The sequence below is a fragment of the Triticum aestivum genome, chromosome 5D (assembly GCF_018294505.1).
Source record: "Triticum aestivum cultivar Chinese Spring chromosome 5D, IWGSC CS RefSeq v2.1, whole genome shotgun sequence".
NCBI lineage: Eukaryota > Viridiplantae > Streptophyta > Magnoliopsida > Poales > Poaceae > Triticum > Triticum aestivum.
The window spans coordinates 566,357,295-566,376,559 of NC_057808.1; the positions used below are offsets into that span (position 1 = coordinate 566,357,295).

Sequence of the window (19,265 nt, forward strand, 5' to 3'; positions counted from 1 at the left end):
GGTCTGGGTTAATAGTCCAGGAGCGGGTTTCCTTGCTGTCCGCCTGCTTCTGCTTCTTCGCCGGAGGTGGATTGGGGGGCGTCGTACCCGCCGGAGGAGGATTGGGGGGCGTCGTACCCGCCGGAGGTTGTGGATCGGGGGACGGCGTCGAATGGCGTGAAGGAGGTGTAGGTGAACCACCACGACCACCACCGCTGCCACCACCGCCACCACCACCACCACCACCATCGGAGGGGGGTGGACTTGCTAGCCTTGGCGCCTCGCCTGGAAACACTATGTACTTCTTTTTCCATAGAATGATCTGGCGCTTGACATCTCCAAGTCTTCTCTCCCCTTCGGGTGTAGGTTTGTCAATCTCCAGGTCCTCAAACCCTTGGACTATGTCTTCCACCGTGACACGAGCATAGCCATATGCAATGGGGTTGTTGTGGTGGAGTGCTCCAGGTGTACAGGGTAAAGCACTGCCGCTAGCTACCTTCGTGGAAACGTTCCCCACGGGATAATGCAGATCACATTCTTTCATCTCCTTTACATCATCCACGGGGTAGTGAGGCTCCGGTGCACGAATCTCGATCATCGGTGCATTAGCACCAGGCGGGGCATCCGTGGAAGCCACGCTGCTTCTCCGCTGCTGGCTTCCGCGATCCGCTTCATGATCTTCATGCGGCCCTGCAGCCGATTTTTCTTTTACTAGTTCATGCACGGTCTGCTTCAACTCATGGAGTTCCGATGCAAACTTCGTCATAAGATCTGCATCCCGGTCCGTCTTTCTCTTACGGCTTCTGTAACAGTACGGGTCATTGTCCTGGGAAAACCCTACTTTCCACGGAACTTTGCCTTTGCCTCGTACACGTCCTCCGTGTTCATCATTCCCGAGGGCTGTTGTCAGTGCGTCTTTCTCTCTGTTGAACTTGATCAAGCCCTCTTGAGCTTGGGTCATTGCGTCAATAAGGGCTTGGGTGGGAGCAAACTGTCTCTGCCGGTGAACACACACCCCTGTCTCCGGGTCTAGCGATCCCCCATGCCCGTACCACCAGCTTTTGGCCCTTGGGTCCCATCCCTCTGTACCTAGAGGGATTCCTCGCACCCTCAGGTCCTCCTCCATCTTCTGCCACCTAGGCTCCGAAAGGCGGTATCCTCCTGGCCCCATAATATGATGGAACTTTTTCTTACTCGCATTATCCTTATTTTTTTCGATATTTCCTTGAAATGCTCCGATTGCTTTTGCCTCACAAATTCTGGCCAATCATCTTTCAGTTTCTCATGTTGTCCATTGAAATCCGGAGTCTTGCCCTTGTTGACATAGTCACGGGTTAAATTTTTCTTGAAGTTCCGGAATGCTTCGCCCATCTTCTGAAGAGCGAACTCTTTAACTAGCCTCCTCCTCTGACGTCCACCCGGAACCTCGTTACCGAATTCATCGACTTTGTTGTATTCCGGAGGTAGAATGAAATGTTCCATAAGCTTTCTCCAGCAATCCTTTTTCGTTCTCTTGTCGACAAAACTGAAACCAAGACGTGCCTTCTTTGGCTCCTTCCATTCCTGGACGGTGATCGGGACGTTGTCTCTAACAACGACTCCGCATTGGTTGATAAACTTTGAGGTGTGCTGTAGGGGCTTGCCGGTTTCACTGACAAACTCAATGGCATATGTTTCTCCTGTTTTCATCGCCTTGGATTTGCCACGCTTTGTCGTACTCGATCCGGAGGGCTAAAAAAAGAAAGAGAGTCACGCGCGTTAATACATATGTATTCACATTTCAGTAAGTTTGTATCACGAGAGGCTCAATGTATATATATACCTCGCCGGAGGTGGTTGCTACTTGCAATTCGAGATCGTCGTTTGTTGACGGTTGACCTCCGTCGACAATGTCCGTTCCTTCACCTTCTTGATCATCGACAATCTCTGTTCCACCGTCAAGGTTCAGAAAAGAAGAGACTACATCCTCTTGTTGCTCATATTCTGAGCCCGGCACATAAGGAATCTCGTTGTTGATGATGCCCATTAAATAACGTTCAGCCTCCGGATCCCTAAGCGGCTCGGCTCTATCGTCCGCCATATGTCACTCCTGCATGTAGTAAAAATTCTTTAAGTATAAAGGAATTAAAAAATAAGATTAAGGGGACATAGAGGAGGAGGAATTAAAAAATAAGATTATTGAGCACTGCCAAGTATTTTGTTTTGTTTTCTTTGTTTTCTTTTGTTTCTTGGTTTTCTTCTTCCTTTTTTCTTCTTTTTTTCTTCTTCTTCTTCCGTTCTTCTTCCTCTTTCTTCTTTCTTTCTTCTTCTTCCTTTTTCTTTCTTCTTTCTTTCTTCTTCTTCCTTTCTTCTTCCTTTCTTCTTCTTTTTTTCTTCTTCCTTTTTCTTTCTTCTTTCTTTTGGTTTTCATTTTTTTCTTCTTCCTTTTTCTTTCTTCTTTTTTTCTTCTTCCTTTTTCTTTCTTCTTTCTTTCTTCTTTCTTTTTTCTTCTTCCTTTTTTCTTCTTTCTTTCTACTTTCTTTTTTTCTTCTTCCTTTTTTTCTTCTTCCTTTTTCTTTCTTCTTTTTTTCTTCTTCCTTTTTCTTTCTTCTTTTTTCTTCTTCCTTTTTCTTTCTTCTTTCTTTCTTCTTCCTTTTTTTCTTCTTCCTTTTTCTTCTTTCTTTCTTCTTTCTTTTTTTCTTCTTCCTTTTTCTTTCTTCTCTTTTTCTTCTTCCTTTTTCTTCTGTTTTCTTTTGTTTTCTTTTATTTTTCTTCTATTTTTTTCTTCCTTTTTTCCTTTTTCCTTTTTTCTTCTGTTTTTTTCTTCTGTTTTTTCTTCTTTTTGTTTTTCTTGTGTTTTATTTTGTTTTTTTCTTTCTTCTTCCTTTTCTTTTGTTTTCTTTTTTTTCTTCCTTTTTCCTTTTTTCTTCCTTTTCTTGTTTTCTTTTGTTTTCTTCTTCCTTTTTTCTTCTTCTTCTTCCTTTTTCTTTCTTCTTCTTTCTTTTTCTTTCTTCTAGCTTCTTCCTTTTCCGGCGGCGGGAGCTGCGCGGAGGACGGCAGGTAGGGGCAGCGGGCGGCGGGCGGCGGGCGGTAGGGCGTCGGGCGGCGGGCAAGGGCAAGGGCAGGGGCTGCGGCGGGCAAGGGCAGGGCACGGGCGGCGGCGGCGCTCACTGGGGACGGGGGCGGCGGCGCGCAGGGCTTCGGCGTCGGCATCGGGGCAGGGCTTCGGCGTCGGCGTCGGCGTCGGGGCAGGGCTTCGGCGTCGATCGGCGTCGGGGGCAGGGCAGGGCTTCGGCGTCGAGAGAGAGGAGAATGGGAAGTGGCGAAACTGCTAAGTGCAGTATATATAGACGTACCTTTAGTCCCGGTTGGGGAGGCGGACCGCGACTAAAGGTACCCTTTAGTCGCGGTTGGCCACACCAACCGCGACTAAAGGGTACCTTTAGTCACGGTCCGCCGCCCCAACCGGGACTAAAGGGTTTTGGCGCCGCTTTCGTTCCCGCGCAGAAAGACCCTTTAGTCACGGTTGGGGACAACAACCGCGACTAAAGGGTACCCTTTAGTCGCGGTCCGCCTCCCCAACCGGGACTAAAGGCATTGTGCTGCTACCACTGCCGCTCCCCTCGCTAGTTTAGTCCCACCTCGCTAGTTGAGAGGGGCGCGCAGTGGTTTATAAGCCCCACTGCCGCTCCCCTCTTGAGCTCCTCTCCATTGCAGGCTTACGGGCCTAATTGTCACTGCTATGCCTGATGGGCCTACTGGGCCTTCTGCGGGCCTGAATCCTGGCCCAACGATGGGTTTCTAGTCGTATTCAGGCCGTGGTGGCCCAGTAGGTGGCATATTTTTTATTTTTTGCCTGTTTTTTGTTTTCTTTTTTGCTTTATTTATTTTGTTTTGTTTCTACTTACAACAAAAAACTTATTTATTTTATTTTATTTTGTTTCTAATTACTTATTTATTTTACTTTATGATAATTATTTTTGCTATTAAAGTTTCTAACAAAAAAAGTTCTTTATGAAAATTCTTTTAGCTTTCAATGATTTTGAACAGAAAATACTTCGATAATTTTAGTTGAATCAATTTTATTTATGTTATTAAAATTTATTTTATTTTGTTTGTACTTGTATATTTTATTAAAGTTTATATTATTTTGTTTCCAATTCATTTTAAAATCTTTAAAATACAATTATATATAAAAAATCAGAAAATAAAACTAATTCATTTTAAATTCTTAAAAATACAAATAATATATCAAAAAAAACAGAAAAATAAAACTAATTCATTTTAAAATCTTAAAAATACAATTATATATCAAAAAAATCAGAAAAATAAAACTAATTCATTTTAAAATCCCTTGAAGGTTTGACAAAAGGTTTGATACATCATTCAGTTCATCGACCAAATACAAAGTTTGGTACAATAAATTATTACACATCAATTCTTCCCTTGTGTCCCTGCTTGCTTACGATTGTGCCGTATCCATGGAGCATCCTCATCATTTAACTTAATGCTTGGGTCAGTGTTCACTTTGAAGGGCGGAATTTCACCAAACATATTATAATCTTCTGACATGTCTGTCTTGTCCTCCACTCCCACGATGTTTCTTTTCCCTGAAAGAACAATGTGGCGCTTTGGATCATCGCATGATGTACTGATCGTTTTCTTATCTTTCCGTTTCCTCGGTTTGCTACTCATGTCCTTCAAATAAAAAACCTGAGCGACATCTTTGGCAAGGACGAATGGTTCGTCAAGGTAACCAAGATTGTTGAAATCCACCATTGTCATTCCGTATTGCTCGTCCACCTTTACCCCACCTCCTGTTAGCTTGAACCATTTGCACCGGAACAAAGGGACCTTAAAGGAGGGTCCATAGTCAAGTTCCCATATCTCCTCTATGTAACCATAATATGTGACCTTTCGCCCATTCTCGGTTGCTGCATCAAAGCGGACACCACTGTTTTGGTTGGTGCTCTTTTTATCTTGGGCGATGGTGTAAAATGTATTCCCATTTATCTCGTACCCTTGGAAAATCGTTATAGTCGAAGATGGTTTCTTGGCCAACATGTACAGCTGATCTCCAACATCATTGTCATTCATTAAATGTTTTCGCAACCAACTGCCGAAAGTCTCCATGTGGGCCTTTCTAATCCAGGATTCAGGCTTCCCCAGGTTGTCCGAGCGTAAAATATTCTTGTGTTGCTCGAAGTACGGAGCCACAAAGCTGGAATTTTGCAGAACTGTGTGGTGTGCTTCAGTCATAGAATGACCGTCCATACATATCATGGATTTCCTTCCGATCTTGCCTTTTCCACTTAGTCTCCCCTCGTGCCGCGATTGAGGAATACCTATCGGCTTAAGGTCAGGAACATAGTCAATACAGAACTCAATTACCTCCTCATTTCCATAGCCCTTGACGATGCTTCCTTCTGGCCTAGCACGGTTACGAACATATTTCTTTAATACTCCCATGAACCTCTCAAAGGGGAACATATTGTGTAGAAATACAGGACCGAGAATGGAAATCTCTTCGACTAGGTGGAGCAGGAGGTGCGTCATAATATCGAAGAAGGATGGTGGGAACACCAACTCGAAACTGACAAGGCATTGGACCACATCGTTCTGTAACCGTGGTAGCTCTTCTGGATTGATTACCTTCTGAGAGATTGCATTGAGGAATGCACATAGCTTCACAATGGCTACTCGAACATTTTCCGGTAGGAGCCCCCTCAAAGCAATCGGAAGCAATTGCGTCATAATCACGTGGCAGTCGTGAGACTTCAGGTTTTGGAACTTTTTCTCCGCCATGTTTATTATTCCCTTTATATTCGACGAGAAGCCAGACGGGACCTTCATACTGCTCAGGCATTCAAAAAAAATGACCTTCTCTTCTTTGGTAAGAGCGTAGCTGGCACGACCTTGAAACCATTCCGGATGCCGGTCATCTGGGTCTTTCAAAAGTTGCTGGTCCTGCCGTGCTTCCTTTGTATCATTTGTCTTCCCATACACACCCAAGAAGCTTAGCAGGTTCACGCAAATATTCTTCGTAACATGCATCACGTCGATTGCAGAGCGGACATCTAGGACTTTCCAATATTCTAGCTCCCAAAATATAGATTTCTTCTTCCACATGGGTGCGTGCCCGTCAACTCCCCGCGGAACTGATTGTCCGCCAGGACCCTTTCCAAAGATGACTTTCAAATCCTTGACCATATCAAATATCTCAGCACCAGTACGTTCCGCAGGCTTCGGCCGGTGATCTGCCTTGCCGTTGAAATGCTTGCCTTTCTTTCTTACGTTATGATTTCGGGGAAGAAATCGACGATGACCCAGGTACACGTTCTTCTTACAAGTAACCAAACGTACACTTTCAGTCGCATGTAAGCAGTGCGTGCATGCATTGTATCCCTTATTTGTCTGTCCCGAAAGGTTACTGAGAGCAGGCCAATCGTTGATGGTTACAAAAAGCAACGCTCGTAGGTCAAATTCCTCTCCTTTGTGCTCATCCCAGACACGTACACCAGGTCTGGCCCACAACTGTAAAAGTTCATCAACTAATGGCCTTAGGTACACATTGATGTCGTTCCCGGGTTGCTTTGGACCTTGGATGAGCACTGGCATCATAATGAACTTCCGCTTCATGCACAACCAAGGAGGAAGGTTGTAGATGCATAGAGTCACGGGCCAGGTGCTATGGCTGGAGCTCTGCTCGCCAAAAGGATTCATGCCATCAGTACTTAGACCAAATCTTATGTTCCTTGCGTCAGCTGCAAAATCTTTGAACACTCTGTCGATCTTTCTCCATTGCGTTCCATCAGCAGGGTGTCTCAACTCCCCGTCGGACTAAAGGCCTTCGGGGACCTTCAGTCCCGGTTGGCCAGGCCAACCGGGACTAAAGCCCCACCCATCCGCCAGCTGGATGGGCCTTTAGTCCCGGTTGGCCTGGCCAACCGCGACTAAAGGCCTTCGGGGACCTTTAGTCCCGGTTGGCCAGGCCAAGCGGGACTAAAGCCCCTCCCGTCCGCCAGCGTGCGCTGGGCCCAGATAGTTGGTCGCGGGTCTCCTCCCGAACCGCGACTAAAGACCCCTTTGTTCGTGGTTCGATTATTTTGGGGACTAATGGGGGCGTATGGAAGCCTCTTTTTCTACTAGTGGTAATCTTCGCTTGATGTTGGAGGGTTAGGCGTGAGCATGGCTTAACAACTTGCTAGTAGACAACATTTACGAGGATGACCTATGTGATACCTTTCTCAAGAACTTTGAGGGCACGTACGCAAGGGCCCGACAAAGTGTCAGAATCCTTGAAATTGCGTCTAGAAGGACGAAGCGCCTGTTCGTGAATACATCAATCGCTGGTCCCGTCTTCGCAACTCCACTGAGAACGTCGTAGAGCCGCAGGCCATTCAGGCCTTCAAGCAGGGAGTTACCTATGAGCACCTGAGGTAGAAGCTGGCCTGCACCGAGGTGCTGACCATGGGTCGGCTCATGGAGATTGCCAACAAGTACACCATCGGTGAAGAAACCATATGCCCAAAGGTCCCGACTGCTTAGGACAAAGGCAAGGCGAATGTCGAACCCTCTAGGAAGAAGGATCGCTCTGACTCCAACGACAGCGACAATGTGCAGCATATCCACTAGTGGCAGTATAGCAAATTTTAGAAGTTATCATTTGATGAGATCCTCGATCAGCCCTGCAAGTTCCATGACATGAAGGAGAGGCCATCCAAGCATCATGAAGCGCCTTCAGTCGGAGAGGCCATGGAGGTCGTATTCGGCGACGATGACAACTTTTGGTTCAAGATCCTTAGCTTTGAGGTGGTTAACCTTCAGAGTGGCTACCACGCCATCTTGGGCTGTCTGGTTATGCCAAGTTAATGGCTAGGCTTTGCTACGTCTACCTCAAGCTCAAGATGCCAGGCCCTAATAGGGTGATCATGATCTCGGTGTCACGACCCAAGTACGGAGATGGGATGGACAGACGGATTCAGTACCAATCGTTGATACAAGTTGAAGATACAATGAGGATTTGGGATGAGAAATCAGCAAGGAGATGTGAGGAATACAGAGAGGTGGTGAGGGGCTTCAGAAGTTTCAGTCATTCATTCCCTGACTTCTCCTGTGATTCCCTTGTTATATATGTAGCCTCGCATCCAGTGACTTCCATGTGGGACCAGCCTCCAAGAGATGTCCCACCACCTAGTTGTGCTTACTAGTGGATAGGCCGGGCATGACACTCGGTCAACCCTAAGCACTCTAATCAGTGCGATGACGCCAATGCGGCCATCATCGAGACCCTGATTGTGACTGAGGAGCTGGTTGAGATCCAGAAGGAGGCTGATGCCGAGAAGCTGCCATCACACAAGAAGCTGACCACCAAGTCCTCCTTCCAGTTGGTAAGGACACCAAGAAGGTTTGAATCCATCCCGATGACTCATTGAAGACAACGCAAATTGCCACCGATCTTCTTGCCCAAGGAAAGTGCGCTCGTGGAGGAACTCCATGAGAATTAGGAAATTTTCGTCCTGGCATGCCAGGGTCCCAAGGGACATTGCCAAGCACAAACTCAACGTCATTAAGGGGCGAAGCTGGTAAAGCAGACCCTTAGTCGCTTCGCGGAAGACATGCGCAGAGCCATCAGTGAAGAGATCACCCGACTACTCAAAGCCGGCTTCATCCGAGAAGTCTTCCACCCGGATCGGCTAGCAAACCCAGTCATGGTTCCCAAGAAGAACCAAACATAGCGCATGTGTGTTGATTACCAACCGTTTGAAAAAGGCGTGCTCCAAGGATCCATTTGCTCTGCCCCGTATCGACCAGGTGATTGATTCCACGACTAGCTAAGAGGACGCCTATTTAGGCTACCACCAGATCAGAATAAAAGAGTTGGACGAAATCAAGACTGTGTGATCTCAGATCCAATGTTCACCAAGAGAGCTCGTGAATTTTTGCAAAAATCCCCTAGGAGTTTGATAATTCTCGCAAAATCTAGATCCAACAGCAGTGTTCGCGCTGGAGCACCTAAGCTTATGTGGTCCTGGAGCATAGGTTATTCTCCCGACCGACCCCCATGATGCACAGGGGCAACTAGACACTGCAATTTCAGCCGGCCACAACTTCAGCAAACATCTAAATCAACACAAGTACCGAAAAGCAGGGTCCTCGTTCGAGCATCTTCACTACACACGCCGGCTAGTGCATCCGACCTGGGGATTGTTGGTGAGGGCGCATGATTTTGCGTCTCTGGGTTTGTCGGCGCGGCGTGCGTTTGCTTGGCTCCGGCTCTTCCTGTGTCCCGTTGGGCTTTGGCTAAGACGTTTCCGATCTAGTAACCTCGTAGCCACCCTTCTCTTCGGAATTGTTGTGGTTGGGGGATGGACCTCGCTCACATCATCATCCTTGTGATCGTCTAAGAGGCCCAGCAACTAATCCATGCCTTCCATCATCTCCTCTTCGCGCACCACATAACCTTTGTCATCAAACATGACCTCTAGCTGAGGCATCTATGCAGCCTGACCACCCTCGGGATCGGGCTGCATGGAGGGGAGGATAAGAAATCCTGTGAAGTGAAGATATGTATTTAGTGTGAGAAACAGATAGAAGAAATTTCACTTGAGGGTTTCAACCAACTTACATCGGGAGGTTGGTTATCAAAGTCGAAGGCCGGTACTGGTGCCAATGGGAAGAGCTTCTCGCGTTCCTTAGTCATGCTCTCCATCCAAGCAAAGAAGTGCTTGTCTTTGGAATCTTTTGGGGACGTTCAAGTGGAGTCATTGGTGCCTGAGTACTCCCACATCGGGTGAGCTCTCACGTGGAGGGGTTGGATGCGTTGATCAACCGAAGTCATGATCATGTCGACCCTAGTGAGTCTGTGATTCTTGAGCTCCCGAATCCTCTCCATCAAGAGCTTGGCTTCATGCCTCTCCTTTGTCAGCTGAGGTTTCCAGCCAATCGAGCTCACGGGAGGTCTTGTGGCTAGCTTGTGTGCGCACATCCTGGATGTAAAACCAGTCGGCTTGCCAGAGCTTGTGAGTGTTGGAGAACATGAGCGAGAAATAAACATCTTGCGACACAAGCTGAACGCCGGTTCCCCCACAGACCGACATCCGCCCACCTTTCTCCATTGTATGTGGCTTCATGACGAAGATCCACTTCCAGAGACCCCAATGTGGATGGGTGCCTAGGAAGCACTCACACAACATGATGAAACATGCAATGTGCAAGACTCCATTCAGATTTTGATGGTGGAGTTCAATGATGTAAAAGAAGAGGAGCCCTCGCACGAAATCGTGTAGGGGCAGGGACATACCTCGGTCAATGAATGGCTTGTGAAGTACATGCTCGCTCTCCCGTGGGTTCGACACTGCCTCTTCGTTGGGCATCCTTCTCCAGGTCAGATCTTTCGACGGGCTCATCCGTATGGAGGCAAGTCTCTCCATCCGCCCCTCATCCTCTCGACGTATCCTGTCCAGTCGGTTGCCGAGGCTACAACCACGCCACGCATGCCTCGCATGGGAATCTGAGGAGCTTCTTGGGGCAGTGCCCCGGGTGGCATCCACTTGATTGCTCGCATTAATTGTGCGTAGTCAATGAGACATTAAAGTGATCCGTCTGACAGTCGCGGCCCTTTGTGCGTCGTAGAAGTCTCTTTGACCGAAGCTTGACCAATTCAGACGGTGTCGCTGGCGGTTGGTGGATACAACATGATTTTGACTCCGCTCACAACACACCCGGTTCTTCACTGGTTGCATCCGCTCGGACACAAGCTATCCTCAAGAGATGGCGTCGACGATCTGCTCCCTCAAGTCTCAGATCACTTGGCATTGCCAACACTAAACAACAGACTCAGCTTCCCCAACGGCACTAGTTGTTTTCCCAACCAAATGCCCAAGTGCGAGAACTCGGTTCTGAAAATGAAGATCGAAAGAATGAACCTTCTTAGGTGAACAACCGACAATGACCCACTCGGATAAGCCCAGTTCTTCAAGGATCACTTGGAATTTATGATAGGCTTCCCTACAAGCCATAAGCAAAGCTCTTAGGCGAGTGTGTTAGGTATCAGTGAGTCTTTACTACAAACAACATATACCTTTTCAGGTACTTTTCAAGACCATCAAGGGCTCTCATCAAGCGGCGCGACAACTATTTCAGTTGGTTCTTCCAGGAGAACCTTCCTTAATCAAGGAATCAGCACCATCCCTGAGACCTTGAAGGACTTGGGGGCTATTGACGGCGGGATCCCCCCAAGGTAGGCCCATGACAACGATTTAGCCTAGCAGGTTTGAACAACCCGAGTCCACATCAGGAGTCACTCGGTTGGGACGACATCTTAAAGTCCATCAAGCTAATAAATGTCGTGGCGTCCATCTGACTGAACCAGACGTGGTCAATAAATGGAGGCATTATGGCGTTGGGGGTAATTCCATTAGTAACGACCATCATCATGGCTCATAACAGCCATTGTACTCTACATCCTCGTCGTCTCATGTAGGAAAAGGATGGCCCGAGATCTTAGAAGAGGCGAAGACAGATATACGAAGTCTCTAGCAGACACGCCATCCATGGTCATCACTCGTCAACCCCTTATTGTAACCATACTGTTCATATGATAGAAAACATCCAGCAGGATAGGGTGTTACCCCTAGAATAGGGGCCCTAACCTAGGTCATCCACGTGTGCCTTGCCTTTGCAAAATCCCCCAATCCACGTGAAATTCCTGCGACATTTACCATTTGGAACAATACTAGAACCAATGAGGTGCTGGCATTTTTCATTTCGTTTTAGGACCGTTATATCTATTTCTTGAAGCACCTATCTCTTAGCATGTGCATGGGTGGAGCCACAAGTGGACATGGGTGTACATACACCAATTCATGGTAAGAAATCATAAACTAAGTATATAAAATACATTCAAATTGGAAAATAGCTAGGGAATTTATAAAATCTTGAACTCTGTACACTCATTCTGGTAAACCTGGCTTCGTCATTGATACTGTGACATATAGCTAACTTGACGACACCACCATCTTAGTTTAAGCTGTTGTGCTATTGGCATTGTCATATAGTTTGATCCCTTTGATATGTGAAGGGTTGGCCGCATTTTGAGAGTGCCGCCTGATCTTGTGGCTCAAATAATCCAGATAGATGATTGGACAACAGCAACAACAACAAAGCCTTTAGTCCCAAACAAGTTGGGGTAGGCTAGAGGTGAAACCCATAAGATCTCGCAACCAACTCATGGTTCTGGCACATGGGTAGCAAGCTTCCACGCACCCTTGTCCATGGCTAGTTCTCTGGTAATACTCCAGTCCTCCAGATCACTCTCTACGGACTCCTCCCATGTCAAGTTTGGTCTATCCCGACCTCTTTTGACATTACCGGCACGCTTTAGCCGTCCTCTATGCACTGGCGCTTCTGGAGGCCTACGCTGAATATGCCCAAACCATCTCAGACGATGTTGGACAAGCTTCTTTCAATCGACACTACCCAAACTCTATCTCGTATATCATCATTCCGGACTCGGTCCTTCCTTGTGTGGCCATACATCCATCTCAACATACGCATCTCTGCCACACCTAATTGTTAAACATGTCGTCTTTTAGTCGGCTAACACTCAGCGTCATACAACATTGCAGGTCGAACTGCCGTCCTATAGAACTTGCCTTTTAGCTTTTGTGGCACTCTCGTCACAGAGAATGCCAGACGCATGGCGCTACTTCATCCATCTGGCTTTGATTCGATGATTCACATCTTCATCGATATCCCCATCCTTCTGCAGCATTTACCCATATTCGAAAGGTGTCCTATTGAGGCACCATCTGCCCATTAAGGCTAACCTCCTCCTCGTGCCTAGTAGTACTGAAACCACACCTCATGTACTCGGTTTTAGTTCTACTAAGTCTAAAACCTTTGGATTCCAAGGTTTGTCTTCATAGTTCTAACTTCCTATTGACCCCCGTCCGACTATCATCAATTAGCACCACATCATCCGCAAAGAGCATACACCATGGGATATCTCCATGCATATCGTACATGTCCTTGATGAGGTTAATGTACTTTGCCGCGACTTTGTGTTTCTCCAAGGCCCACCACATGGTATGTTATCGTAGGTCTTCTCTAAGTCAATGAACACCATATGCATATCCTTCTTTTGCTCCATGTATCTCTCCATGAGTTGTCATACCAAGAAAATGGCTTCCATGGTTGACCTCCCAGGCATGAAACCAAACTGATTTTTGGTCACGCTTGTCATACTTCTTAAGCGGTGCTCAATGACTCTCCCATAGCTTCATTGTATGGCTCATCAGCTTAATTCCACGGTAATTAGTACAACTTTGAACATCCCTCTTGTTCGTGAAGATTGGTAATAATATACTCCGTCTCCATTCTTCTGGCATCTTGTTTGCCCGAAAAATGAGGTTGAAAAGCTTAGTTGCCATACTATAGCTATTAGGGATACAATCAGGGCCCATCGCCTTGCCTCCTTTCATCCTTTTTAAAGCCTCCTTGACCTCCAACTCCTGGATTCTCCGCACAAAATGCCTGCTAGTATCATCAAAGGAGTCGTCCAGTTCAATTGTAGAGCTCTCATTCTCCTCATTGAACATCTTGTCGAAGTACTCCAGCCATCTATGCTTAATCTCCTCGTCCTTCACCAACAGTTGGTCTGCTCCTCAATGATGATTGGAAAATAATAAAAATAAATCTCTAGTATATCTCTATTCTTAATCATGCAATTCTTTGACTAATTTCATCACCTAGCTCTTCAATGGTGTCGTAGATATCGCTAAGTTGAAACAGCTTCACCATTTTTTTGAAATCCTGCATATCTTGTATGAGTTAGTTGGACTTGTACAAGATTAACTGTACCAATGCTACTTATGTTTAAAGACTCAATATCATCGCCGAAGAAAACAAGACAATTTGGAATCGTGTTTCGAGTTCCGTTAGGGTTGTCAGGTTGCAGACAGAACGAGGGGATGCTAGAAGGAACAGTTTAAAGTGGAAAGGGACAAACACTGTTCTTTTACAGTCATTTTCACAATTAGTTCTCGTTTTTTTCTTAATTATCGGAACTATTTTTTATCTCACTAATGATCCAGTGGAGTACACTCCCTGGCCTTTCTGGAAGTGCTTTTCTGAAGTTGAACTTTGGTTATAACAGTTTGGTAGGTTTCCAATAGAACTCGCTGCACTGAGTGGTACAAGGGAAGGTGTTGCGATCTTATTTCCTGTAACTTCTTGTATTCCAACTGTGCATGATTGGAGCGTTGACGGAATAATACGGCATGCAAGAGTGTCTATGAAACAGGTATGCATTAGATCCTGTTTAGTTTATATAATTTCTAGTTTAACATTGGCATCAACTGTTAATCTATAGTTTCTCAGTTAGAATTACCATACATAAAATTAGCCATGTTTCTTTTTGCCTATTTTGATTCAATGAACACGAATTTTATACATGCTATTGATAATCTTTTAAAAAAAATTTGGTTGGGAGTTGATGGGCTTGTGAGTTTATTTGTATGTAGAAAGTGCAGATCAAGGTAGATGATTGCCGAGCCCAGGATAAGTAGTTTCTTATACAAGAAACTTAATAGCCGCCATATTCATAGTGGCCTACTGGGTGATGGGCAGAGGGGGGGGGGGGGGGGGGGAGGGGAGGGCAATCTGGCACACACACTTCTTTATGTGGTAGATAATTTTTGTTGTACTGGTCAGATGATAGATGTCATGAGTTCTGGAAATAAACATTTCCTTGTAGGCTTGTACTATCAGGAGCAAGATGAGGATCAAGATGTTTCTGAAATGAAACATGACTGGTCTGCTAATTTTTTGTGTGGAAATCCAATTTGGCTCCTGGGAGCACGTGCTCCTGCGTGCGAAAATGATTTTTTAAATGTCAGAAAAATCCCAACAAATTTTTTATGTCTTCATAGTCACATCCAAATGCTAACTGCAAATTCTTAGGCAAAATGGTTAAACATTTTGGACTGTGCAGAAAAAACAAAACCAATTGAACACCAGATGTTACCCCAAATTTGTTTTTTCACCAACGAAACACTATTGCTCCGTTTCGCATGAAAATTATCAAGGACGCTTGCGACACGAACATCCACAAAAAAGTTCAGAATTTTTTGAAAACATTTTACTACTTTTGAATTACTGTTCATGCGGGAGCACGTGCTCCCGGGAGCCAAAACGCCTCCCCCTTTTTTTGTGCCACAATATTACACACTGTTTCCAAAATTGTCTGCAATAGCCGAGCACTAGGCACCACCCTGCCACCCAATTAGTGCCTATCGATTTTTAGAACTTTAATAGTATAGGTACTGCTTTATACTTGCATTCCTAAGTCCCGATTCATTTGTTTTTCTTCGTCTTGTAGGGTGCACATTCAAATGTAAGAACAATAGAACAGTTTAAGTTACTCCGGGTTGAGTCTCTCAAGAGAAACGATTATTTTACTGCGGCAACACTGTACAGTGCGGTATGCTACTACACCCTGTTTCTCGATGTGTAATCTTGAACTGCATCTCATTAGCTGAAGTTGCTTGAATAGCTGTCAGGTGATCGTGATCTGGTTTCACATTATTCTTGTCCTACATGCTCCCTCTAGAGATAGTGATCATCATTGTGACCGATAAGTACAGTTGGCCTCACTCTTTGCTTTGAGACACATCTCTCTTCAATTTATTGAAGATAATTTTTATTGCCAATGCCATATGAAAGTTTGATCATGAGGACCTGACAAGGACTTCTATGGGTCCTTAAACAGCAGAACCGTTCTTGTGCTTGAACAGTGTAGCTCTGCTTTTGCATTATAGAAGAGGGAAAGAAAGACAGTCAACTGTAAAACAGAGAAAAAATGCGAAAGACTCACACAGGGAAGCAAATACCCGAAGTTGCAGCGCACTCTCAGGTTCCTGGTCATACAGGCAGCAAATACTGTTGTGTGGCCAACCTCATGCACTGGGTCTGTTCGCCGGCTATTTCTGGGCTGTGGGTTTGTACTTTGGGCTACTGTGATATCTCTTACTTTCAAGGAAGAGTGGGAAATTATCTTTACTGCAACATTGTCCTATTCTTATACTTTAGTTACTGCTATAAGGAAATTTGCTTGAATTGACTATATTGTCCAGACTAGTATACTTCTAAGTTCTAAAATTCATCAGAACTTCAATTCGTTCTTTCTCGCCTTTTGAAGTACAAATAGTTACAAGCAAGATGTGATTATTGTTTTTATATAATCAGATCAGACATGTCCTAAGTTTGCGTTCAACCTGTTGGGTGCATGCAGGCAATGGAGTATGACCGTCATGATGCCACCTTGTTGTCGGACAGGAGCTTTTGCTGGCTCTGCATGGGCGATGGACATGAGGCTTTGCGGGATGCTCTTGCGTGCAGAGAAATGAGGCCTGGCTGGCCAAAGGCCTGCTACCGGCAGGGCCAAGCGCTCATGTTATTGAAGGTGTGAACGAAGATATCTATCTGGTTGTCTAGTTTGTTATTGATGACTGTCGCCACATGCCCTTCATCGTTTCTAATCTTATACTGTATCATCATCAGGACTATGGGGCTGCATGCGATGCTTTTCTGGATGCAGCCAAGCTGGACCCAGGGAGTCCTGAGATTGAGTCTGCGTTGCGGTATGATTACAACTGACGACGAAACCCCCCCTTTTCAAAGAACCCACCCCACCCACCCATAACTTGTCATATCCGAATGTACAGCCGATTCTGATCGTGATCTGCATACATACTCGATGGAGATTTATACATTGCATACATACATTTGTTGGACAACGCAGTCAAGCATTAAAATTCTAACATACTCCTTTCGTCCCATAATGTAAGACGTTTTTTGACACTACTTACATTATGGGACGGAGGGAGTACATCGGTGTTGGGAACGTTGCAGGGAAGCTATGAATTCACTGAGGACATCTTGTGGCGCAGCATAGGCCGTTTGAACAACACTGCACGGGGCATGCGGTTTCTTTCGCTTCTTGTGGAGTGGAGCTATGCAACATCCCAGAATCGGCCTTGTTGTTTTACCAGTTAACTCGGTGAACCCCGATGAGCAAAGAAGCAGCATTAGGGATCGATGGAGCGAAAAGTGCCAACAGAGGACAGGCTACAGTGAGGACTTAAAAAAAAACGTAGTTCTGCATCTAAGAAAAATCGAGTTTTTTTTTGTACATACACAAATACATACATAACTAGTTTAGGGAGATTTTCGTAACAATATAGTACATGGCATAGAAAAAAAACAAATATGTACATGAAAATGGGCCATTTTTTTTTGGCCTGGGATTTTTTTTTGTGCAGCTTGCGAATCATAATATTTTTTAAGGGGATTTTATAGATCCGTTAACGTTGTGAACATGTATGGGTTTTCACAGAAGGATTCCGTTGCCATGACCCTGGCAGCCGCTCGTAGGGATGAAAATGGAGTGGAAACGGACGGAACTAAGTGCTATCATATTTGTTTTCATATTTGTTTGCAGAAGCGGAAACAAATACAGAAACCTCGAAAATGAAAACGGAAACAAATACTACCGGAAACAGATACAGAGCAAATACAGAGCGGACACGGAAACATAAGTGCTCATTGTGTGATTGTGTGTTGTTTGGTGGTTGGGCTGCAAAGCAGTCATAAGCCTATAGTAAACACAGAAACTCCGTATTCACGGAAACGGAAAGTTCCGTTTCCATGTCTGTTCCACCAGAAAACAACGTTTCATTTTTGTTTCCGTTTCCGTATAAAAAATTCCATTTTCACTTCCGTTTTGCAAATTTTCATTTCCGTTTTCATATTTCCTCTTCATTTTCATTTTTCTTCCGTATAAGCGAAAAGTTTTCACTCCATTTTCATCTCTAGCCGCTGGGATTGCCCGGGTATTATACTAGAATGCTTGTATCAACTAAACTTGGTCGAGAGGCTTGGTTAGAAGGTCGCGGTGATTCTTCTAGTGGCCAGGAAGAACTTCAAAGGTGAAGATAGAGGTTCCTTCAAAGGTGAAGATCTTCCTTTGGCGACTGGTTGGGAATCCAAATCAATCTATCTAGACGCCTTTGCTCGTGTGTTCATAGGCATTACCGATCGAACCAGCTGTCCTTGAAGCACTGGCTTGCCTTAAAGCTTTGGCATGCACTAGCTTCAGATCTGGGACTAAACCAGGCGGTAATTGCCTCAGACTGCAAGGAAGTGGTAACAAACATCAAGGATGGCAATGGTTGAAAACTTGGCCATATCATTCGCGAAATTCAGACGATTATTGCTTCTGAGATTCATTGTCGAAAAAGGGTTTTCCCATGACTTATATTATAAAGCAACCATCACCACATACATCTGAGCGAGCCGAACAAACGCACGCCACCACGAACACACCCAAGGCTAGATACAAAGGCCGGGCACCTTCACACCACTCGGGCACAACCAAGCAAACTAAATATGAGCTATGAAGAACCACTTGAAGCCACCGAGCAGGGGTGAGATGGACAATGACGAAGTAAAGGCTCCAAGACGGTGCCTCCCAGAAGGGTACGATCACGGATAGCCGCCACCGTCCCATCCACAGATCAAGTTTTCACCCGGAGCGACGCAAGGGGCAGGAGCACCGCGACGGAGCCTTCAAGAAGAATACAACGTCCACAGACGCCGCCACCGACGGCCAGATAGGAACTGTGCAAGTGATGAACCCCGACACTCACACCCCTCCAACACACCCCTACTCCGCCAACCACCTGCAGCCACGTCCCCCGCAAAACCATGGCTGCCCACCCGCACCTAAGAGGCAGGTTCCACCCCCAAATGCCACGCCTCCCGCCACCAGGGCCACCGCCCAACATCCAGAGATTCCCAAGACCATCTAAAGAGATCAACTTTGCACCGAAGGAACACCACCGACCGACAACCACAACATACGTCCTGCCTTGAACATCGCCGGAGCTGTGACAACCAGCACGCGGCCGGGGAATGGGGGAGGCGGGGGAGCGGACGCATCCGGACCGGCACACCCCTGTGCCAGTGACGGGGGCCCGAGCACGTCGGCGCCACCCATCCCTCCAGCCAGCCTCCCTACCGGTCACACCCCTGTGCCGCCTCACCTCAGCGCCCGACGCAGAACCGCGCAAGGCCACCGACGCAAAACCCGGCCACCGGCAAGGGGGACCCAAGGATTGTTGCTGAACGGCAAGAATACTCACCGGGGAGCCTAATTGCCCTGTCGCCGTCGTCCAGCTGACAGGATGCCTGGATCCCAACCAACACGCCCATCTGCCACCGCCGCTGCGCCTCCACCACCACCA

The 19,265-nt window shown here is 46.2% G+C and overlaps 1 protein-coding gene across 1 annotated transcript; it reads left to right on the forward strand.

The window, feature by feature from the left end:
• The first annotated feature begins 16,255 nt into the window (after positions 1-16,255).
• LOC123126290 (heat shock protein sti1 homolog) lies at positions 16,256-17,558 on the forward strand. Its single transcript, XM_044546653.1, has 3 exons — positions 16,256-16,423; positions 16,522-16,601; positions 17,462-17,558. The coding sequence occupies exons 1-3, from the start codon at positions 16,256-16,258 to the stop codon at positions 17,556-17,558; spliced, it is 345 nt and encodes a 114-aa protein (XP_044402588.1).
• The last annotated feature ends 1,707 nt before the right edge of the window (positions 17,559-19,265 follow it).